General features: G+C 66.9%; 2 protein-coding genes across 2 annotated transcripts; both read left to right on the forward strand.

Moving 5' to 3' along the window:
- Positions 1-141: 141 nt before the first annotated feature.
- On the forward strand, positions 142-22,863 carry RARA (retinoic acid receptor alpha). The gene is given in 12 exon segments (XM_036398919.2): positions 142-367; positions 7,140-7,435; positions 17,889-18,037; positions 18,142-18,283; positions 19,128-19,288; positions 19,375-19,551; positions 20,252-20,456; positions 20,625-20,783; positions 22,131-22,277; positions 22,280-22,380; positions 22,383-22,480; positions 22,482-22,863. Coding segments are annotated over 11 exon segments (1,761 nt in total). The 5' UTR covers positions 142-367; positions 7,140-7,257; the 3' UTR covers positions 22,726-22,863.
- Positions 13,855-17,645, forward strand: LOC129046950 (uncharacterized). Its single transcript, XM_054517435.1, has 2 exons — positions 13,855-16,226; positions 16,261-17,645. The coding sequence occupies exons 1-2, from the start codon at positions 15,890-15,892 to the stop codon at positions 16,947-16,949; spliced, it is 1,026 nt and encodes a 341-aa protein (XP_054373410.1). The 5' UTR covers positions 13,855-15,889; the 3' UTR covers positions 16,950-17,645.
- Positions 22,864-23,675: the final 812 nt, after the last annotated feature.

Genomic DNA, 23,675 nt, shown 5'->3' on the forward strand with positions numbered 1-23,675 from the left:
CCCCGCCCCCGCCCGCGTCCCATTGGCCCGCTGGGCGGGGCGGGGGCGTGACCACAGGGAGGGGCGTGTCCTCCTCCCGCTCCCCCCCCCGCCCTCCGCCGCCGCCGCCGCCGCCGCCGCCGCTGCCCCGCCCGGCCCAGCCCCGGGTAAAGTTTCCCCGCGAGCACATGACTCGCAATGGCCGCGGCCGCCGCTCGGTGAACCCCCCCGGGAACCCCCACCCCACCCCTCCCTCACCCCTCTAAGCCGGGGCGAACCCCCCCCCCCCGCCCCTTCCCCCCCGCTCCTTCCCGGTGCCGCCGCCATGCAGCCACCACCGGGAACTCCCCGGGTTTAAGGATTTCGGTGTTGGAGTCTCCGTGAGCAGGTAATGAGGGGGCTCTGGATCTGCCCGTGGGAGCGGGGTTGGGAAGGAGGGTCTTGGTGCGGCTCCGGTACCGCCTCTGGGGATCCCCCTCCGGTAACGGGTGATCCCGAGGTTCCCGCAGCGGGGGAGGGACTCCGCCGGGCTGCGGCTGCCGGGAGCACCGGGGCCGCAGCGGCTTCGGGATCGCGGCTTCGACCTCTGCCTCCTACACTGGGCTTGGGGGTGCCGGAGTTCCCTCTCCCGGTACCGACTGCCCGGGCGCTCCCGGGCGGCAGCGCTGCCCCCCCACCCCGGGGCGGGCTCCGGGGACGCTCCGCCAACCTCTCCACCCCACCGGCGACCGACCGCCACAGAGCGCGGTGCTGGGGACACCAGCCCGGGATTACCGGGCTCCCCTGGGCCGCCGGTGCGCGCAGCCACATTGCCCCCACCTTCCCGGGGCGGGGGGGGGCCGGGGCCGCTTCCCCTTTTCGGGGTGCGGCGGGGCCAGGGCCCGGCGGGGGAGCGGGGCCGGGAGCGCGGGGGGCGCCGGGGGCCGGGGGGCGGGAGCGGCGTCTGCGCCGTTTCCTGGCCGGCGGGCGGAGGAAGCCATCGCTCTGCGCGGCTGACAGGGCGGCGGCGGGCGGGGGGGCCCGGGGGAGCCGGGCGGGGGGCGGCGGGGCCGGGGAAGGGACCGTCGGCCGCTGCCTCCCTCCCGCAGCAGCTGCCCGGGGCCGGGCTGGGGGCGGCGGAGCTCTGGGCGGGGTGGGGGCTTGGGGGGTGCAGTCCCCGGGTGTTCGATCGCGATAGAGGGGGGACCCCCCGGGGACGGGGAGCAGCGCCCCAGGTTGGGGCGGGCCGGTGCGGGGACAAATCTGTGCGTCTGTCCCTCAAATCTGTGCGTCTGTCCCCCAAATCTGTGCCTCTGACCTTTGACCTCGTTGGTGGCAGGGGCCGCCCCGCAGCGCGGCGGGTGCTGGGGGGGACACGGGGGTTCTCCAAGGCGGTCCCCCCGCTCCGGGGAGCCGGGCGGGCACCGGCTGCTGGCTGCGGGTGCAGCACCCGCCGCGTCCCCGCGCCGGGATTAGCGGGTGACGGCTCGGTGGCTTAGGGGCCCCGCGGCCACTGCTCCCGGGCCATATGTCACCCGTGGGCCCCCACCCTGCCCTTGGGGGTGACCTTGCTGCGGCTCGAGGATGCGCCTGCTCCCGCGGGTGCTCACACCAGGGATGCCCGTGGGTGCCCTGGTGGGTGTCAGGCCCCTTTGCCCATTGCTCGCAGCCCTCCCAGGTGACACTGTGACACCGACAGCGGGATGACAGGAGCAGGGCACTGCCCTGCGCCTCATCCGGAGCTGCCTGGTGGTGCCTGCGGCTGCTCCATCCCACAGGGACACCTGGCTTCGCTCAGCTGTCCCTCATACATCCTCCGTGTCCCCGCGCTCGCTCCCTGTGGCAGGAACAGCGTCGCGGCCACAGAGCCTGGGGACGGCTGTGCCACCGCCACCGCCTGCCCTGCGGCGCTGGGATTCACCATCCCGCCGCTCTGCATCTATTTATATCCAGGAGGTTCTGGTGTGACAACGTGCCACATTTGGCCGCGCGTGCCCTGAGCCGCCGTGCCCTGAGCCACTGTCCTGGCACCATCCAGCGCCGATGGTGGTACTGCCACAAAGAGGGTGCCTGAGCTCTGGGGTTCCCCAGCCCTTTTTGGGGCGCTGCTGCAGCACCTCAAGGTTGGAGGAGCCGCGAGTGCCCTGCAGTGCGTGCCTGGAGCCTCAAGGTGCCCCGTGCCGTGGGGCACCCCTGGCAGCGCCAGCCCCGGGTAGGGGGGGGCGCAGCGAGTGTGGAGGGGGGGGTGTGCGATCATATCTGCGGTGACACATGTGCTGATTACGGAAAATGGGTTAATCTCCCTGCGGCTGGAGGCGGCTTAGCGGGGGGTGGCTCGTGGCAGGGCCCGGCGAGGGGCCTCGTGCGCCCGCCGTGGCCTCCGCTGTCCCCTCCGCTGTCCCCGCTGAGCCGGGCAGCGACAAGGGACATGGCAAGGGGACGTGGCAGCGGCGCACGGCCGCCTGCCCGCCCGCAGCCAGCCCGGGCACGACGCGGTGGGTCACGGCGGAGCGGTTTGTCCCCCCCAGGTACATCAGGGCTCTGCTCCCAGGAGCCTGCCCAGGCTGGGGGCACGGTGCCACCAAATCCCGGTGTCCGGGGGTGTCGCGCAGCCGCCTGCCCGCCGGGTCCCCCCGCGCCGTGTCCCGAGCGGCCCCGTGCCAGCTGCACTTGTCTGCCGGCTGTCGCCGAGCCAGCGAGGGCTGTCTGGGGCCGCGCTGTTCCCGGCACGCCATTCCCAGGGCGCCGGCTGCCGCCGCAGCCTCGGCTAAAAACAACCGGGACTGCCGCGAGTGGCTGCTGGGGCACCATCCCCCTGCTTCCCGGGAGCCCCTGGGGAACGGGGATGGGGCGCTCCGGGAGCTTGGGGATGGGGCACTCCAGGACCCCCGTGGGATGGGGAGCTCAGGGAGCCCTGGGATGGGGCACTCCAGGACCCCCCTAGGATGGGGCGCTCGGGGATCCCTGGGATGGGGAGCTCCAGGCCCCAGGGATGGGGCACTCCAGGACCCCTGGGATAGGACACTCCAGGACCCCTGGGATGGGACACTCTGGGGCCCCAGGGATGTGACAGTCCAGGGCTGTGAACCCTGGGCCTGTGTGTTCCTGCTTTCATCCTGGGATTGGGATGCAGGGTGGGGATTGGGCTGTACCTGGGGATGTCCCCTTCATGGGCAGGCCGGGGTGAGTGGGTGTGTGTGTCCCCAGGGTGCTGTCCCCGCAGTGTGAGGGGCTGGTGGGTCATGCTGGCGGGGACACCATGGCACCTTTGGGACTGGCCTGCTCCTCTCAAGGCACCCACGGTGCAGCCAGGCCGGAGCGGTGCCGGTGGTGCTGTGGCACAGCTGTGGCCATGCCAGGGGCCGTGGCGGGGGCTGGGGCACCTGTTCCCACAGAAGAATGGCGTGTCTGGTGGTGGGTGCGGGAGGTGTAACCGGAGCGGCGCGTTCCCGGCGTAACCGGAGTCGGCCCGGCCGCAACAGGTGGAATTTCAGTTTGTGGCTCCTGGCAGCAGCGAGATGTGGGGTGCTGGGGTGAGGACCCACACTGCAGGGCCAGTGGCGACTCCCAAGGGTGCCCATGTGCCTCCATGGGTTGGGGAGGCCAGCGTGGACAGTGTCCCCATGGGCCAGTGTGGTGTCCCTGGCCCTGTGTCTGTGCTGGGGGAGCCGTGGTGGCTCGGTGTATCTTGCAGTTGGTGTTGGGATGCTGGAAATCCAGTGCTGCCCAGGGACTTGCAGTGGGGCTGAGCAAGCCCCTGGGTCGGCTGCTGGCCCTGAGGAGTAGGATGTAGGTCCTGGGGTCTGCACTGCTCTCAGCATCCTCAGATTGCTGTTCCCAGCAGCCTGAACCCCGGCACACGCTGGCTGGCCGAGTGTGTGCCTTTGGCTCCGGCCGTGCCGCAGGCTGGGCATGATTCACGCCTGCCCGGGGACGTGAGAAACGTGACGGTGACTCACCGTGGAGAGCTTTGGGGATACGGGAGAGGGTCTCTCTCAGCAGCCCTGTCAGGGGGGCACCTCACCACGCCTGCACAACCTCCAAACCCTGCTGGCTTGCCCGGGGAGGGGCCGATGGTGGCGGGGGGCAACGGGGGCAGCCAGGTCCTTGGCCTCGCGTGCGAGGCCACCCCGGGCTGGCTCTGCTGCCAGCGAGGAAACCGCAAGCTGCAACCGCAGTGGCTCCGCAGGCGCTTCCTGCCCTGCCCGGAGGCTGCCATCCTGTGCCCCCGTGCCTCAGCACGGCAACCCCGCTGTGTGCCCACACACCACGGGGACAGCCTGGCACAGGGAGGGTCCCCAGCGCCCGTGCTGGTCAGGGTGGGGGACGCACACGGCGGCCGCTGCCAGGTTTGGGGAGCGCGGGATGCTGCGGTGGTGAACCCTGCCATGGCAGCGGGGACAAGGGGCTGGGGTGGCAGCTCAGCGGGGTCGGTAGGCAGTGGGGTGATGCGTCGGTGGGGTGACAGACTCTGGGGTGGCAGGGGAGCAGAGTGAGAGAGTCTGGGGCGATGGGCTGTGACGACTGGGCCGGGACTGAACTGAAACCTGTCCGCCTGGGAATCGAGAGTGGCAAGGGGAAGCTGCGGCCGGGAGCACGGTGCCCGCCGGCGTGACAGGAAGGGCTGGGTCGCTGCCCTCTGCCCAGGCACCCCCAAACACCCCTGTGCCCGCTGCCCCCCGCTGCCGGGGGTGCCAGGGCGGTGCCCCCGCTCACGGCGTGTCACATCCGGGCGCTGCTGCTGCCATCACCGTGTGCCCCGACAGGAAGCACAGCTGGGTTTGGGGGTGTTTTGGGTGCTGCCTGCTCCGGGGGTTTTGGGGCGTGTCAGGGTGGGCTGGAGGTGTGGCTGGCTGGGGTGGGCACTGGGGAGGGAGTGTTGTGGTGTGGGACCCTGGTTGCTCTGTGGTTGGTGCTGGACGTGGCTGTGGGTGCTGAACCCACCTTGGGGGGTCACAATGGGGGGCTGCCTTTTTGGAAGGGGTCTCTCGTGGGACTGTGCCAGTGCTGCCTGGTGTGTCTGGGTGTGCACACGTTTTTGCAGAGGGCTTTGTGCTCTCTTTGGGGTCACAGCGGGATGGTGGCTTGAGCAGCCATGTCCCACCCCAGCTGTGTCCCCCCAGCCCCAGCCATGGCCCCCCAAATTATGTCCCCCACCAGCCCCACTGCTGCTGGCCCTTGGAATGGTCTGATCTGTGTGTCCGTACGTCTGTCCATCCGCTCCCGGGGGCCACCCCCGGCCTGGGTGGGAGGTTCCTCGTGGCTGCATTTGGCCTGGGCCCCGCAGCAACGTTTTCCACGGGGCTGGAATGAGGCGCTGGATTCCAGGAAGCTCCGGGCCTCGTCCAGCTCCTGCAGGGACTGGAGGAAAAGGCGTTGGGGCGGGTGAGCATGGGCCCTGCCGAGGGGGCTGCACAGCCCCTGGCCCCACACTGCTCACCCGGGGGGGCTCTGAGAATGCAGCTTGGTCAGAACAGCCAGGACCCCCATTTGGGACAGCCAGGACCCCCATTTGGGATGCCCACGATCCCCCAGCTGGGGAGCAGCTGTGTGCTGGGGGCTGTGGCAGAGCATGGTCCCAGGGGAGCTCCTCTGGGCAGCAGCTCCTCCTGCCCGTCAGCACCCATGGCACTAAGGCTGGCCATGATCCCTGGACCCTCCTGGCCCCTTTTGATGGTGTGGAGCCCTGGGAAGGGGGGTCGCTGGGGTGACCAGGCCAGCGGCGTTGGCCTGGCTCGGTCCCTGGCTGGCCAGCAGAGTGTGGGGGGGCCTGAGCGGGTTGAGCAATTGGGCCCCGGCACGGCTGGCGCGGTGCCCGGCGAGCACTTGGCACCGGCAAACATAAACAGTTCTTCCCGCGCCTCCCTCCCCTGGCTCCCCCCGGCCAGCACAGCTCGGGGGCCACGGCCTGGCCGGGGGGGGGCCGTGGGCAGTGCCCCACAGTGCAGGCCAGGCTCCCTGCAGTGCCATGTGTGGAGCCCAGGCAAGGGCTGTCCTCGGGACGATGCTGAGCTGGCACCCGGCACCGTGCCCTGGCAATGCCTGTGGGAATCCCACACTCACTGGGGTGCTGGGGGGGGGGGGCTGTGACCCTCACCCAGCCACTCACGGGTGCCCACCCCAGGGTGACAGCACCATCGGTGTCCCCATGGGTGCTTCCCACTGGGTCAGTGGGTGCTGGTGTGAGTTAGAAGAACAGGGGGTCCTGCCTGTAGTGGGTGCACCCAGCTGTGTTCTGGGGGGGCGGGCAGGGCCATGCCCATCCCGGCCCCTCCCCAGCGCCTTGCCGGGCGGCCCAGCCTTGTTCCTCTGGAACCTTTTCCGCCTCCGCGGGGCCGGGAGCCAGCACTCTCGGCAAATAAACAGCCCCCGCCGGGCCCCGCGCCAGCACTTAAATAAACAGCCAGCCCGGGATTGTGAAAGCCCCGCGCCCCCCTTCCCACCGCCCCCCGGCCGGCCGGGACAGGGGTCCGTGCCGGTGGGGACACAGCATGGCTCATGGCACATGGCACATGGCACGGGGCTGTGTCACGACAGGCACAGCCCAGCCCTGAGGCCGGCAGAGCCCCCCGGTGCTGGTCCTGGGGGGCTGAGCCCCCTCCCCATGAGGCCGGGTCCCTGAGCCCCCTCGGGATCTGCGCAGGGATGGGGGAGCGCAGCCGGAATGGGAGCGTGGCCGTGACGGCAGAGCCAGCCCGGAGCAGAGCCGCTGTCCTCAGGGGACCCCAGTGTGCCCGTGTGCCCCCCCTCCCCGTCCCCAGCTGCCCTGCAGCCCCCCAGGCTGGGGCAGGGGCCGCTGCCCCCAGGCTCTGCTGCGTGCCCCATGTCCCTGTGCTGGCATGGCAGAGCAGGTTTGGGATCATGGTGTGGCCTTTGGCTGGAGGGGGTGCCCTGTGGGGCTGCAGTGTCCCCAGGCCGTCCCCACGCCGTCCCCCCGTCCCCCCCCAGCCAGCTAAGCTGGGATTAGTGAGCTGCGCCTGCCGGTGCCGCCGTCCCGGTGTCGTTAATCGGGGGATCGGCGTTAATCCCGCACAGAGCCCCAGGCCCGGCTGGCTGCGCCCTCCTGGGGCCGGGAGGGGATGTGTGGCTGGGGAAACTGAGGCACGGCGCTGCTGGTGGGTGGGTGTGGGGGGTCAGTGGTCACAGCCCCTGTGCTAATGCCCCTCTCTGTTCCCCTGCAGCACCACAGGAGCAGCGCCAGCTGTGAGGAGAGCCCGGCAGCAGGGCAGCCACGGGCCCCATGCTCTGCTGGCCCCCAGGACCCCACACCTGAGAGCCCCCCACAGCAGAGAGCCCACCATGGCCAGCAACAGCAGCTCCTGCCCCACGCCGGGTGGGGGGCACCTCAATGGCTACCCCGTGCCCCCCTACGCCTTCTTCTTCCCACACATGCTGGGGGGGCTCTCGCCACCCAGCACCCTGGCTGGCATCCAGCACCAGCTTCCCGTCAGTGGATACAGCACCCCATCACCTGCCAGTGAGTACAGAGCTCTGGGGGGGCTGGGGGCACACCCAGTGCTGGGGGGGTTTGTGGGGACCCTTCTGGGCCAGGTTCTGTCCCCAGTATGGGGTGTGGGGTCCATAATGTGTCCCTGGGGCAGTGGCACTGGTGAGGGAGGGTCTCCCTCCTCCCAGCCACACCTGTGGGGAGCTGATTTTGAGGGCTCCATGGTGCTTTTCTCTGTGTTTCCCTGTGAGTGCTGCTGCTGGGGAAATTGAGGCAGGGAGTAGACCATGGTCCTGGTGGGGTTGTGCCATTAATTGCAGCCACCTTCGTTAGAGGCTGGTTATTAATGGCCTGCAGACCCTGGCTAGGGTGTTCCTGTCCCTCACTGTGACCACCCTGTGGGTGCTGTGTCCCCACGGTGGCTCTTTGTTCGCCGGTGGCGGGGCTGCCACGGGGGAGGTGATGAAGGTGATGAAGACAATCATCATCACCGCTGCTCCCGATTCCATTTCCCCGTGACAGGCTCGTCCATCACGGCCCCGGTAATCACTGCCTGCCATGACGGCAGCTGGGAGCCTCTGGAGGTGGGCTCCCACCCGGGATCCCCCCAAACCAGCACCCCTCAGCGTGCCTCAGTTTCCCTGGACGCCGTGGGGTGGCTGCCGGACCTCTTCTCACCCGGTGCCTGCTCCCTGCGGCATGAGTGCCCTGCGGCGCCCGCTGCCGGGGAGAACCCCGTGGCTCGGGGTGTGGCGGGGCCCCCCCCCGGCCCGTCCTTGGCCCCGGGGGCCGGTGCAGGTCCGGGCAGGGCCGGCCCTGGGTGCTGTCCCCCGCCGGAGCCGCCCCGGCGGCGGTGGGACCCAGTGGGACCAGTTCAGCGACTGGGTGTCGGCGGGTGGGGCCACTCCCCCGCGCTGGCTCTGGGGCCATTCCGGGCGTGTGGGAACAGGCTGGGGGGGCCGCCTGTGTCCCCCCCCTCCCTGACACTGAGGACAGGGCCGCGGGCACGGCTGGAGGGTGTCCTGAGGCAGCTGGGGAATCGTGCCTCAGTTTCCCCTTGGCCTTCCCTGCTGGCTGCCCGAGCAATGCAGGGGGTGGGGGCACCATGTGTTGCCCCCCTTCCCCCCTCGCAGCTGGTGGGTGCCCTGTTCGGGTCGGTGCTGCAGTTTTGGGGTGTCCTGTGGTGCCACTGCTGGCGCAGGGAGGTGCCCGTGTCTGTGTCCCGCCTGCGGGGGGCCGGTGCCACCGCCCCCTCCTCTCCATGTGTCCCGCCCTCTCCAGATGTGCTGCAGCTGCGCGGCCCCGGGCTGGGCCCTCCTGGGGGTGCAGCTGCCCCTCCCGGGATTCGGGGCTGGACTGGGCAGCGCAGCGGGTCCGTGGGGGCCGGGATGGGGATGGGGTGGGCTGGGAGCAGTGTGTGGGCACGTGTGGGACACACGCCCTCCGTGTGCCCTCTGCGGGCAGCGTGGAGCTGTGTGTGTGTGTGCCAGTGCCCTCTGTGCCCCTGTGTGCACACACGTGTGTGTGCCAGTGCCCTCTGTGCCTGTGTGTGCACGCCTGGGGCTGTGTGTGCACATACATGTGTGTCACAGGTGTGTGTGTGTGTGTACCAGTGCTCTCTGTGCCTATGCGTGCACACACATATGTGTCACAGGTGTGGCTGTGTGTGCCAGTGCCCTCTGTGCCCATGTGTGCACGCCTGGGGCTGTGTGCACACACGTGTGTCACAGGTGTGTCTGTGTGTGTCAGTGCCCTCTGTGCCTGTGTGTGCACACACACTTGTGTCACATCTGTGTGTGTGTGTGTCAGTGCCCTCTGTGCCTGTGTGCGCACAGCTGGGGCTGTGCAGGGTGTGCACACATGTGTCACACGTGTGTGTGTGTGTGTGTGTGTGTGTGTGTGTGTGTGTCAGTGCCCTCTGTCCTTGTGTGTGCATGCACACGTGTGTCACGTGGCCCTCAGTGTCTCTGTGTTGCTGACACACACAGAGCAGCATGCCCCGTGTCCTGTGCCAGGTGTGTACCCCATCTTGGCACACGTGGCACCGCCGGGTCACGCCTGTGCCCTCATCCCCATCCCTGGGGGCTCTGTGGCGCCTGCCTGTCCCTGAGGTCCCCTCCCCTGGCCCGTGCCGTGTCTGGGGGGTCCCTGAGGGGCTCCCTCGCCCTGATTCCCAGGCCTGGCTGCGGGACCCCAGCCCAGCCCCCCTGGCCCCGCTGCCGGGACAGGGCCCCCGCTCCGGGCTGGCCTGTCACCCAACCCGCTGGCTCCGGTTTCCTCGCGCCGCAGCCGCTCCCCCGCAGCGCCCCGTAATTAATTAATTTTTAAAAATTAATGAGCAAAACGTGCTCCCTGCAGGCCGGGGGCGGCGGGGGGGGGCCGGGAGGCCCCGCTCAGGGCAGTGGCCGGGGGAGCCCCGCGGGGTGCGGTGGTGCTGGGGACCCCCCCGGCCCCCCCATCCCTGCCCGGGGAAGATTGATGAGGCGCTGGGCCCCCGGCCTGGGAAAGCCCATTAGGCGGAGGTTCTCTATCACTGTCAGGGGCCGGGGGGGAGCCGCCTGCTCCAGCCGGGAATTCGCCGGGCTCAAAAGCGGCTGAAGGGGATAAATGGGGTCTTTTGAAGTGGGCGGGCGAGAGGGGGGCTGCGGGGCCCGGGGGGGGCTGCGGGGCCCCGAGGTGCCGGCGTCGGCGGTGGAGGAGGGGATGGGGGGTTCGTGTGGGGGCCCCGGGCATCCCTGTCCGTGGGGACTGTGACCCTGCCATCCCAAAGCCATCCCAAAGCCGTCCCCTCCGGCACAGGGGGGTCCTCCATGGGGTCCCCATGGGCGGCTGTAGGGTGGGTTGGGTTTGCATCAGCCTTTTGGAGGCAGCTCTGTCCCCCCGAGCATCGGCCAGGAGGATGCGGGGCTGGGGATGTTGAGGGAAGGGCCCCGTTTTCGTGTCCCCAGGCTGCTGGTGGGATGTGGCTCAGGGCGGGGTGTGCCTGTCCCCCTCACACTGCGGGATTTACGTGCGGGGTGTCCCCTCGCCCAGTTCCTCTTGGCTCTGGAATTAAGGCTTTGTGTTTTTGGTTTTGTTTTTTTTTTTTTTTTTAAATAATCTCTGTTTCTTCCTGTTGCCGCCGACGCGGGACGGGAGGGGATGCGGGACGGGAAGGGATGCGGGAAGCGGTGCAGGAAGCGATGCGGGATGGGAAGCGCTGCCCATCGGGGCGGCCTCCGGCACGGCCCGGCCGCGCGGTGCCACCGCCCGCGTCCCCTGCGCCGTCCCCTCCGTCCCCTCCATCGCAGCCACATTCTTTCCAGCGCTGGTAAATGAGTCAGAGCAGACATTTGTCATGTTCGCTGCAGGAAGTTGGAGCAGCGCTGGGCTTTTGTTCGAAACCTGCTGGCTAAGCAAAGCCCCGACTTGCCATTATTATTTAAACAGGCGCTGCTGCCGCGCTGCGCAGCCCCGCACGAACACACGGACACGCGTGTACAGCCACACACATGGAGCAGCCACACATGTACAGCCACACACACAGGGACAGTCACACACACATGGACAGCCACATACACAGGGACAGTCACATGTGTGCACAGCCACACACATGGAGCAGCCACACATGTAGAGCCACACACACATGTACAGCCACACACAGAGGGACAGTCACACACATGTAGAGCCACACACACAGGGGCAGTCACACACATGGGGACAGCCACACAATTACAGCCATACACGTGTACAGCCACACACACAGGGACAGCCACGCGTGTGCACAGCCAGACATGTACAGGCACACATGTACAGCCACAATGTGCACAACCACACACTCATGTACAGCCACACATGTTCAGCCACACATGTGCAGCCACACACGCAGAGATAGCCACACATGTACAGCCATACACGTGCACAGCCACACACACAGAGAAAGCCACACATACACAGCCACACATGTGCACAGCCACACATGCACACACACACAGACACACACACAGACACACAGATGTGTGCGGCAGTGCCCGCACCCTCCCAGCCATGCACACGCCTGTGCTGCTCCTGCCCATGGCAGGGCCCAGCTGGGGGCTCAGTGGGGCTCCTCTCCCTCCAGGGCAGCCTGGGCTGGGCAGCTGGGGCCGGGGCAGCGTGGGTGTGCCCGCTGTGCAGCAGAGATCACCGCTGCAGAGGGAAGTGGCACCCCCAGGGCCTGTCCTTGGCGTGTGACCGTCCCCGCTGTCACCGCTCAGGCTCCCCGGGTTTGTGGTGTCAGCTTCAGCAGGGCCTTGTGTGAAGGGGAGTGGTGGCACAGGGTTCTGTGCCCTGCAGGGGTGACACGCCAGCACACACACGTGTGCATGCACACACAGATAAATACAGTGAGCTGTGCACACACACTCGTGTGTTCATGTTCTCAGCTGCTCCCGTGCTTGGTGGGACACGGTGTCACACACTCACATGTGTGTGTGTGTGTGTGCAGGACAAATGCACACACGTGTGCACACACAGGCTGCCCTGTGCAGGCACACACACCTCCCCGGGTGTCTGTGCAGCAGGAGCACACATGGCCCCGCTGCAGCAGGGATGCAGACACGTGTGATGCACTGGGAACATGCATGAACACACGTGCACATGCATGTACACAGACCCACCCACACCCCCCCCGGGGGGGGGGCCGGAGGGTCAGGCCGAGGTGAGCCCTTCCCGCGGGTTCACCCGCAGTTCACCCGCATCCCATTAGGCAAATGAGCTGCGGCCGCCGGGCAGCCCCCGGGACCCCCCCGGGACCCCCAGGGCCCCGTCATCTCCGCCGGGCAACCCCCGGGCCCCCCAGCCCCGCCTTGAGCCCCTCCCCGTTTCGCTTCTGCCTGGCACTGCCCCCGCGTGTCCGCGTCCCTCTGCATGTCCGTGTTCCCCTGCGTGTCCCCGTGTGCCCATTTCTCTCCGCCGTGTCCTGCTGCGTGTCCGTGTCACCACCATGTCTGTTACCTCCCTGCATGTCTGTGTCCCTCTCGGTATCTGTGCCCCCCCTCCCGCATGTTCGTGTCCGTGCCCCCCCCCCCAGCGTGTCCATTTCTCTCCTGCGTGTCCGTGCCCGTCCCGTCCCGGCATGTCCGTGCGCCCCCCGCGTGTCCGTGCCCCGTGTCCCTGCCCGGTGTCCGTTCCCGGTGTCCGTGCCCGGTGTCCGTGCCCCCTCTCCTGCGGGTGCCGGTGCGGCCCCGCGGCGCGGAGCGGGTTAAGCGCGGGGAGGCGGCGGGTGCCGGGAGGGACCGGGGCTGGCGAAGCCGCAGAGCCGGCGGGGCTGCGCCTTCCTCCCCTCCCCCCGCCTCCTCCTCCTCCTCCTCTTCCTCCTCCTCCTTCTCCTCCTCCCGCCGCTCGGGCGCGGAGCGAGCGGCGGGGCCGCTCCGCGGGGCGATGGCAGCGCGGCGCGGGGCGCCCCGGGGGCGCGGGGGGGGGCACTGACCGCCCGGGGCCGCCCCGGCCGGGGGAGCCGCCCCCGCCGCCCCGGGGCCATGTACGAGGGCGCGGCGGTGGCGGGGCTGCCCCCCGGCCCCTTCCTCCGCATGGATTTCTACGGGCCGGGCCCCCGGGGCTGCCCCCCCCGCCGCCCCCCGCCGTGGAGCAGCTCCGGCCGCTGTAGGTACCTGCGCACCGGGGGCGGACGGGGCCGCCCGTCCGTCGCATCGGGCCGGGCAGAGCGGCCCCGAAACCCGGGCGGGGGTGGGGGGGGGGCTGCGGGGATGGTGCGGGGTGCGGGGGCCGTGGGCGGGGGGCTGAGCTGAGTGCAGGTCCTGGAAGAGTGCGGGGCTCAGCCCCCTCAGCCTCCTCCCCACCCGCTCCATGCGCAGAAGGCACCGGCTCTTTAAACACCCCCTGCCCTATTTCGGGGGCAGTCGGGGCCGAGCTCGGTGAAGGGGGGCAGCGGGGTCGCCTCTCGCCCCCCGCTTCCCGCAGCGGGGTCCGGGCAGCGCCGGCTCCGCCGGGAATTTCGCTCTCTCCTGATAAAGGCTCCGGGAAAATCCAATTAACTACAGACGGAGCCGCCGCTGCTGCCCAGGCGCGGGGGAGCCCCAGCCTGGGCCCCCACCCTGCCGCAGATCGGGGGGTCCCCCTGGGCAGGGGGTGGATGTGGGGCCGGGCCAGCCCTGTTCCCGGTGGAGGGACCCTGCCCCGTGTCCCTGGAGGGGTCACGGCCCGGTGCCCTGTGCAGGGGGGGCACGGAGGGCATGAGGACACCGGGATGGGCAGCGGGGGGCACGGGCAGCGCGGTCCGAGCGCCGGCCGGCCTGGGAGCTGTTTCCCCTCGGGGATGTGGAGCCGTGCTGCGGTTTGTGCCCACGGTGTGGGGGCGAGGGAGGTTTGGGGGGGGGGGCTGGAGGAGTCTCCTGTCCCAGCTGTGCTGTCCTGGCACCCAGGGGCACCACCACGGCCCAAGGAAGGTCCTGCCGGGTTCTGCGGGACTTTCACCCCGCTAAGGGCGGGGGTCCCTGGTGGAGGCCCATGGCGGGGTGCCCGCTGTGCAAAGGCTGCGCGGCCGCGGACCCCCGGTGTCGCTCCCCTCATTGTCTCGGGGCCGCTCGACCTTTGCGCTGGCACCGAGCGCGGCCGCGGGGCCTTTGTCTGCGCTGGGGACATGCGGGGGCTCCCGCTGCCTCTGCGACGGGTGGGGGCTGCCCCCCGAGGCCTCGCTGGGGCAGGGTGGGCACGGGGGTCCCCAGCTCCAGTGCCACCCTTAGCGCTGCCCCCCCCCGGCTCTGTCTCTGAGCAGGGTCGCTGGGGGATATTGTCCCTTCTCTGTGCCCCCCAGTCCTGCGGCGGCTCCCTGTGGGTCGCAGCGCTGCTGGCCGTGCGTCCCCTGCCCTGGCTGGGGCACCTCGGGGCTCTGGTCACGGTGACCATGACCTGGCGAGCGTGTGGGCGCTGGCGGCATTCCCTGGCTCCGTGCCCCGCTCCCGACGTCACTCGAGGTGCCCGTGTCTCCCCAGCCCGGGGGTGCCAGCCCGGGCAGGGCTCAGCCGTGCTGTGCCGTGCCTCAGTTTCCTCAGAGCCAGCTGCGGCTGTGCCCGCTGGCCCCGTGGTGCTGGCAGCTGGCCCAGCGTGGCACTGCCCTGCCCGGCGGGGTGTGTTGTGTTGGCAAAGGAGCCAGAGCTGCTCGGGGGGCACGGGGAGCCCACCCACGCCCCCGGAGAGGAGTGGGGCTGCCACCATGGGGAAACAGAGGCACGAGGCAGCTCCTGAGGGTGGTGGGAAATGTTGTAGGAGCCCACCGAGACAGTGGGAGCCCCCTGCCCCTGTGGAGCCGTGAGCCGTTGGGGGTTTTTGGAGTGCTCTGGGCGTGTGAGAGGGGTACGTGGGGCAGGATTGTGCATGGCACCCCCCTGCCGGGCACAGGGTGGCCTCACGTGGCCTTGTGAAAGCTGTGGGTGTGTCGGGGTTTTGGGGACGCCGGACCCTTGGTGCTGGCAGGGGGCAGACACGGGGTCCTGGGCAGGATGCCCGTGGGGACCAGGCGGTTCCCCTGGCCGGTCCGGGCACCCCACGGCTCTGGGTTCCCGGCGCCCTCTTCCCTCCCCCTCTCCCTCCCCTTTCTCCTGCAGAGGCGCAGGAATTCGGGGCACGTGGGATTCTCATCCGCAGGGAAGCCCTGGGTGGGCCTCCACCCTCCTGTGTGGGGGGCTGTGACCCCTGGCACGGCCCTGCCACCGCACCGCCCTGCGGGGACCCCCGGTGACCCCCGCCTGGGTTTCCCCCTCTGATCCCCCCCATCCTCATCCTCCCCGCTCCGCTCCGCCGGCCGGGCTGTGTCCCGGAGCCACGGCGGGGTGGTGGCGGCGCGGGGGCCGGTGTCCCCTCGGGCCCTGGCACACGGGGTGTCCCCGCAGGCGCTTTCCCACGCCAGGGCGGGGGTGCGGGTGTCGGGGTGCCCCGGGGTCCCCCGGCGCGGGCAGGAAGCAGCCGGCGGGGCCGCGGGCGGGGGCGGCGCGTTCGGCGTTCACCCGGGATCTGGCGGAGCCGCAGCATCTGGTCTGCAGCTGGAGCCGGGCTGCGCTGCCTCGGCCGGGGGGGACAGCGGGGTCCTCCCTGCTGCGGGCTGAGCCTGGGCATTGGGGTCCGCCGTGTCCCCGGCTGCACCCCGGCACCCAGGCTGGCACCCATCCTGCCCCGCTCAGCGCCTTTGGGTGCTGCTCTGTGCCCAGCCAGGCCCGATGCTGCCATGAGGGGGGCTCCTGGGGAGCTGGCCGGGCTGGCGGCTGTGTCCGTGTCCCCTCCGCGGTGGCACCGGGCTGGTGACGGCGGTGGCAGGGGATTCCCGGGGTGCTGGTGCAGCTCTGCCAGCGCAGGGACGCCGAGGGAGCCGGGTCCCCTCCCCCCCCTCCGCATCCAGCACATCAAAATCTTGTCAAATCCGCGTTTTGTGAGTGCAGCTCTCCACGAGGAAGTTCTTAAATTATATAAAAGAGGCGATAAATTATAGACGACGTTCTCTCAGTCACTTTAATGGCTCCGCTCCCTCGAGTGGCAGCGGTGATTTATTCAGCCCGGGAGCTCTGCCCGGCGCTCGCCCCCGCGCCCGCGTCCCACCCGCACCCTGGTATCCCACCCCGCACACCCACATCCCACCTCGCAGCCCTGAGTGCCACCCTGCACCGTCCCAGCCCCCCACACACGCTTGTATCCCGCCTTGCACGCTCATTTCCTTCCTTGCACACTCCCCCACTGCTCTACACTCTCATATCCCACCCTGCACCATCACCTCCGTGCCCTCAGATCCCACCTCACACATTCCCCCGGTGCCCCACACACTCGTATCCACCCCACACACTCATATCCCACCCTACACACTCATATCCACCCACACACTCATCCACCTACATGCTCATATCCCACCCTACACACTCATATCCTACCCCACACTCTCATATCCCACCCTGCACCATCACCTCCGTGCCCTCAGATCCCACCTCACACATTCCCCCAGTGCCCCACACACTCATATCCCACCCCATACATTCCCATCCCACCCCATACAGTCACATCCCTCCCCACACACCCATATCCCACCCCCCACACCCACATCCCTCCCCACACACCCACATCCCACCCCACACACTCCTATCCCACCCCAGGTACTCCCCACCCTGCCCCACACGCTCCTGTCACACCCCGCACTTTCCCTGGCCCCGTTGGCACCTGGGGACAAGCGTCAGGGCTGGCTTTGTCCTGTTGTCCCCTCCCTGGCCCCATCCTGTGCCCTTTGGCGAGGGTCCCGTGGCACTGCCGCCCTGGGGACCCCCACCCCAAGCCCCCAAGCCCCCCCACTCTGCTGGGGCCCCTTCTCGGGTCCGGGTGTCCCCGGCCGGGGCTCCCCGCAGCTCCCCGGCCCCGGGGGGGCTCTGGCGGCCCTGGGGCCCTTTTTGGGGTGCAGGGGCCGGCGGGGCAGGGGGGGGGCCAGGCTCCCCCGCCGGGCCTGGCCTTTAATATCCTGTTTGACTGGTTCGCTTGGCTCTGCTGCAGAAAAACATTCGCAAACATCCCGGAGCAGCCGGGGAGCGTTTAACCCCTGCCTGGCTGTGCCCCACGCTGGGGCTGCACCCCAACTGTGCTGAGCCCCTCCACAGCTCCAGGGGTGCACCCTGACTGTGCTGAGCCCCCCCTCCGTGCCAGGGGTGCACCCCAACTGTTCTGAGTCCCCCCAGCTCCAGGGGTGAACCCCAAGTGCACTGAACCCCTCCCTGCCCGAACAGGGCCAAGGCTTGACCTGGGGGACTTGGGCACATCCTGCAGGGGATGGGGGTGCTTCTGGGGTGCAAGAGGCACACCCCTCCAGGTTTTGGGGTGCAGGAGGGGAACAGGCATATTCCATGAGTGGGATATTCGATGATTTGGGGTGCAGGGCTGTACTGGCTGTGTCCCCTGTGCTGTCAGGGCCTGTCCCCTGTGCTTGTTACAGGGACAAAGGTGGCACTGCCCTTGGGGATGTCCTCCAATGGGGGACCTCGGGGTGCCAGCTGGGTGCCACTGTGCCTGTCCCCTTCTGGGGGGCCATGCTTTGGCTGGGGGTGGTGGGTGACCCTGGGGCTGTGGGGGTCACCCTGTATGTGCAGTGTCACACTGTACGTGTGCCCACACGTGTGACTGAGTATGTGGCACCAGCGCCAGGCTGGCCCTGCACCCTCCATCCCCTCATCCACTGGCAGTGCTGCTTGGGCTGGGGGCTCCTGGGATCCTGGCCCTTTTCTTTTCTTTTCTTTTCTTTGTGTTTTTTTTTTTTTTTTTTTTGTCTGCCTGAATTCCACATCGTCTCTGTGACCTGGAAATGTCACGTTGCATCTTCCCAGCACGCGTCCTCTCCCCGCTGGCCCCGCTCGACCTGGCGCTAGGGCCGGGCTGGGCAGTGCTGGGCTGGGGCTGCCGGGACCCCTGGAGCTGGGGTGCAGGATGGGGGGGCTCCCTGCCCGGGGGGCTCCGTGTTTTGAGTGTTTCCCCTTCCCCACAGCCGTGGAGACGCAGAGCACCAGCTCGGAGGAGATCGTGCCCAGCCCCCCCTCGCCCCCACCCCTGCCCCGCATCTACAAGCCCTGCTTCGTGTGCCAGGACAAGTCCTCGGGGTACCACTATGGGGTCAGCGCCTGTGAGGGCTGCAAGGTGAGCGCTGCCACCAGCCCTGAATCCCACCAGGGCTCCCCGGGCTCCTCGGGGCGCTCGGGGTCCCCGTGGCGGGCGCTGACGGGGCCGTGCGGGGTCCCCAGGGCTTCTTCCGCCGCAGCATCCAGAAGAACATGGTGTACACGTGCCACCGGGACAAGAACTGCATCATCAACAAGGTGACACGCAACCGGTGCCAGTACTGCCGGCTCCAGAAGTGCTTCGAAGTCGGAATGTCCAAGGAGTGTGAGTGGGGATGGGGATGGGGATGGGGAAGGGATGAAGAGCAGGGATGAAGGGGACACCGTGCTTGGTGTCCTCATCAGGGGGTTCTGGGTGTGCTGGGCCATCCCAGCAGCCCTCACTGTGTGCCCAGCAAGGCTCAAGGGGGATGGGGACCCCCTGGGATTGTGTCACAGCCTGGCAGTTGCCCGGGCAACACGTGATTGATAATGTCAGAGATAAATGACGCTGAGGAGGCCTCCCTGCTCTGCTGGCAGTTGTCATGGTGCCCGGCTGTGCCCCCACGGTGGTGCTTGGGGGGATAGGGCTGCTGAGGCACAGCTGAGTCCTGCCCCATCTGCCAACCCCTGGGGGACCGGGACCCCTGGGAGGAGCTGGCAGAGCCTGGGGGGCCAGGAGCTGCCAGAGGGGTTCAGCATCCCAAGGGTTCACCCTGCACCTGAGAGGGGTCCTGGTTCTCTCAGCCTACAGAGGCTGATCCCTGCAGGGCTGGGGATCCTCCCAGCTGTTCCCCCCTTCCCAGCTGCCACCCCCAGGGTCCCTCCCGTGCCCTTCACCCAGCGTGGTGGCTCAGCTGCCATTCTCTGTCCCCAGGGTCCCTCTCTGATGTGTTGCTTTGCAGAGCACCGTCCTCTTGGCAAGGGGGCCCCCCAAGGGTGCAGGGTCTAACTGTACCCCTAAGGACTTGGGGGTTGTGTAAAGGAATCTGTGGGGCTGATGGAGTTGTCTCTACAGCTGAGCCCATTGCTGGTGGCAGGTCCCCATCCTGCCCTGAGGGGCAGAGCGGGGTGGGGCAGGGGCTGGGCGGCACCGGGGCCAGGTGACACTGACCCTGCCATTCCTGCAGCCGTCCGCAATGACCGGAACAAGAAGAAGAAGGACGTGCCCAAGCCGGAGTGCTCGGAGAGCTACATCATCACACCTGAGGTGGAGGAGCTCATCGAGAAGGTGCGCAAAGCCCACCAGGAGACCTTCCCCGCGCTCTGCCAGCTCGGCAAATACACTACGGTGAGTGTCACAGGGTCTGGGGGGTCCTGGGGGGCTGGGGAGGGTGGCACCCCCCATGTGCCCTCATCCCCCACCTCCCGCCACAGAACAACAGCTCGGAGCAGCGCGTGTCCCTGGACATCGACCTGTGGGACAAGTTCAGCGAGTTGTCCACCAAGTGCATCATCAAGACGGTGGAGTTTGCCAAGCAGCTCCCCGGCTTCACCACGCTCACCATCGCTGACCAGATCACCCTCCTCAAAGCCGCCTGCCTCGACATCCTGGTGAGCACGGGTCTCAGGTTGTTGGTTGTGAATTGCTGCCCCGGGATGTGCAGGGTGTCTCTGCTTCAGCTGAAGAACGAGTGTGGACTCTTCAGTTTTCAGTCTTGAGGTTGTTTATCAATTCTTATCTATAAAATTTTCTTTCTGCCCAGCCGAGGTCTGCTCAGCAGGGCAGCCACAGGCACTCTGACCTGCCCCTGAGGCGGTGCCGTCCCTCTGCACCACAAACCATGTACAACATATCTACACTTAATTCCCAATATCTATCACCCATGCCAGACAGTGCACTTCTACTCTAAACCAGACCCAAAGTGCCAACATCACTACAGAAAATGGAGAACAAGAAGAAGAAGAAGAAAGGCTGGACACGCCCAAGTTTTCTCTATCTTGTCCCCATAACCCCCATACCAAAAATCCTAAAATCTACATTTCCACCCTGTGATAATTTTATTATTATACTATTCAAACCTCTGTGACTTTCAGGTCCTCATAAAAAGCTGGCAACTTGCTCCAGGGGTCAAAATCAAATCCCCAGGTGTTCTGGGCTGCGTGCCAGGGTCTCCGAGCCCCCCGGTGGGGTCCTTGGCAACTCTGGACACCCAGAGGGATGCACTGAGTTCCCACACACACGGGGACAGGGATGGGGACAGGGATGAGGAGGGGACACCAGGCTGAGCTCCCCGCCCTCTGTCCACACCAGATCCTGCGGATCTGCACGCGCTACACGCCGGAGCAGGACACCATGACCTTCTCGGACGGGCTGACGCTGAACCGCACGCAGATGCACAACGCGGGGTTCGGGCCCCTCACCGACCTGGTGTTCGCCTTCGCCAACCAACTGCTGCCGCTGGAGATGGACGACGCCGAGACGGGGCTGCTCAGTGCCATCTGCCTCATCTGCGGAGGTGGGTGCAGGGATGGGCGCCTGCCCAGTGCCCGCGGGCCCCTGGTTCAGCCTGGTCGTGCTCCCCGCAATGGCTGAGCAAGGAGATCCCAAATGAAGCCCAAGTGGTGGGAGCTGGGAATCCACAGGATGTGCTGTTCCCCTCAAGCACTGTGTGCCCCCTCCCCAGACCGCCAGGACCTGGAGCAGCCTGACAAGGTGGACAAGCTGCAGGAGCCACTGCTGGAGGCACTGAAGATCTACGTGAGGAAGAGGAGGCCCAACAAGCCCCACATGTTCCCCAAGATGCTCATGAAGATCACAGACCTGCGCAGCATCAGCGCCAAGGGTGAGGCTCCTGCGGCTTTGGGTCCTGAGGGAAAATCCAGGGGACAATGGGGGGTCCGGGTCACTCAGCATCCTCCAGAGGGGATGAAGGACACACCCAGCACTGCATCTTCCAGGGATGCTGGAGATGTGACCATGTCCCTTGTCCTCTGTGCCCAGGGAGAAGCAAAGCTGGGGGTGTCTGTTTGAGGGTGATGCTTTCAGGCTGCTGTTTTGGCAGTGCCACTTTTTGGATGCCATTTTGATGGTGCAATTTGGGGTTTTTTGGGTGCCTTTTGGTGGTGCAATTTGGGTTTTTTGGGGCGACTTTCAGGGTGCGGTTTTGGGCATGCCATTTTCAGGGTGCCAGTTTTTGGGTGCCCATTTGGAGGGGTGCCAGTTTTAGTGTGCCATTTTGGTGGTGCCATTTTGAGACTTTTTTGGGTACCATTTGGGGGTGCCAGTTTCAGGGTGCCATTTTGGCAGTGCCATTTGATCTTCTTTGGGTGCCTTTTGAGGGTGCCAGTTTGTTTTATTTTTTGGGTACCATTTGGGGGGGCCCACTTTCAGGGTGCTGTTTTGGGTGTGCCATTTTCAGGGTGCCAGTTTTTGGGTGCCCATTTGGGGGAGTGCCAGTTTTAGTGTGCCATTTTGTGGGGTTTTTTTTTTTGGCCAGATTTCGGGTGGTTTTGGGTGCCTTTTGGGCATGCCATTTTGGAGTTTCTTTGGTTACCATTTGAGGGTGCCACTTTCAGGGTGCTGTTTTTTTGGGCACCATTTTTTGGCTGCCAGTTTTTGGGCACCCATTTGGGGGGGGTGCCAGTTTTAGTGTGCCATTTTGGGTTTTTTTTGTGTACCATTTGGGGGTGCCACTTTCAGGGTGCTGTTTTTTTGGGTACCATTTTTTGGCTGCCAGTTTTTGCGCACCCATTTGGAGGGATGCCAGTTTTAGTGTGCCATTTTTTAGTGTGCCATTTTGGTGGTGCCGTTTTGGGGTTTTATTTGGTACCATTTGAGGGTGCCACTTTCAGGGTGCTGTTTTGGGCGTGCCATTTTTTTGGGTGCCAGCTTTTGGGCACCCATTTGGAGGGATGCCAGTTTTCGTGTGCCATTTTTTAGTGTGACATTTTGGTGGTGTCGTTTTGGGGTTTTATTGGGTACCACTTGAGGGTGCCACTTTCAGGGGGCTGTTTTGGGCATGCCATTTTTTGGGTGCCAGCTTTTGGGTGCTCATTTGAGGGGAGTTCCAGTTTTTGTGTGCCATTTTGTGGGGTTTTTTTGGCTTCCATTTGGGGGTGCCACTTTCAGCTTGCCAGTTCTGTGAGTGCCACTTTGTGGCAGCCCCCTGCTGACCCTGACCCTCCCGCAGGCGCCGAGCGGGTGATCACGCTGAAGATGGAGATCCCGGGCTCGATGCCGCCGCTCATCCAGGAGATGCTGGAGAACTCGGAGGGCATGGACACGCTGGGGGGGCAGGCGGGCGGCCCCCGCGGGGGCAGCCTGGGCCCTCCCCCGGGCAGCTGCAGCCCCAGCCTTTCTCCCAGCTCCAACCGCAGCAGCCCGGCCACGCACTCGCCGTGACCCGCGCCCGGCGCGCACCAGGACAGAGCCGCCGGCACCGGGGGGAGCCCCCGCGCCCGGCCCGGCCCGGCCCGGCTGCAGCCCCCCCCCCCCCGGGGCGGACTCCTCGGCAGCCCCCGCCGGAGCGGATCCCCCCGCAGCAGCCCCGGGCCCAGCGCGTTGGTTGTGTCACATTTCAGGGGCGCGGGGACCTCGGGGACGCCCCGGCCCCACCAGCACCAGCACCCACGGGATCGCGACCACCGAGCCACCGCCCCCCCCGCCCCGCCCCGGCCGTCTGCAGGGGGGGGGCCCGGCAAGCCCCGCACGCCGAGGAAGCAGAGTCATTTAAAAGAGAAAAGAAAGCAAAGTATATATATATAAATATCTATAAATATCTATAAATACGTTTTAAAACCTTTGTAAAAGTTTGGAGGGGTTTTTAGGCCTGTGCAGGTGGAGGGGGCACGGCGGGCGCTGCCGGGGGAGGGTGGGGAGGGGGGGGGCCACACGGTTTATTATTATTAAATTCCTTTTTTTTTTGTTGTTGTTGTTGAGATTTTAGTGGATTTAGAGTCGGGGGGCACCGGGCGGGCCCTGCCCCGGCCCCCCAGGCGGGGAGGGGACTGTGGGGGGCACAGGGTGGTGCCAGTCCCGGCCTCGCGGGGATGGGGGGCCCGGCCCTGCCGGCACGGGAGGACGGGGAGGGGGGACGGGGGGGGGGGGGCTGGCTCCAGAATAAAGTTTATTTATTCTAGTGCCTGGCTCGTTATTCTTGTGCGGGTACCAGGGGAGGAGGGGGAGCCGGGGTGGCGAGGAGATGATCAGGCTGTGGCACCCCAAGCCCTCTTTGAGGGGGGATGTTCTTTGCTGCAGGAGGGCAGCCCAGGGCCCCCCATATTGCTCTCCCTGTCTCGTCATCCCCAAAGACTGGGACAGAACCCTTTGGGGTCCCCCCCCCGTACCCTAAAGCTCTGATCTTCCCACCCCTGAGGCCGCAGTCATGTCCCTCTATGCCAGGGGCCAGCCCTGATGCATTTGTGACACTCCCAGCACAGGGTTTGGGGGCAGCCCTGGCCCTCCCATGCCGGGCTGGGGGGTCAGGGGTGTTCCTGCCACTGCGCAGGGATGGGACCTGTTTATTTTCTGTTTGTCCGGTTTTTTTTTTGGTTTTTTTTTTTTTTTTTTCCAGCAGCTGCCGGGTGAGCCCTGTGTCCGCCGCCCACAACAGGAACCGGGGGCACCGGGGGCACCGGGGCACGGCCCAGCCCGGCCTGGCGAGGGCCGAGACGCCTCTGGGGCCGGGAGATGCGCTGGCACCGCCGGGCTGACACCGGCCACGGCTCATCCCAGC

The sequence above is a fragment of the Molothrus ater genome, chromosome 27 (genome assembly GCF_012460135.2).
Source record: "Molothrus ater isolate BHLD 08-10-18 breed brown headed cowbird chromosome 27, BPBGC_Mater_1.1, whole genome shotgun sequence".
NCBI classification, from domain to species: Eukaryota; Metazoa; Chordata; class Aves; order Passeriformes; family Icteridae; genus Molothrus; species Molothrus ater.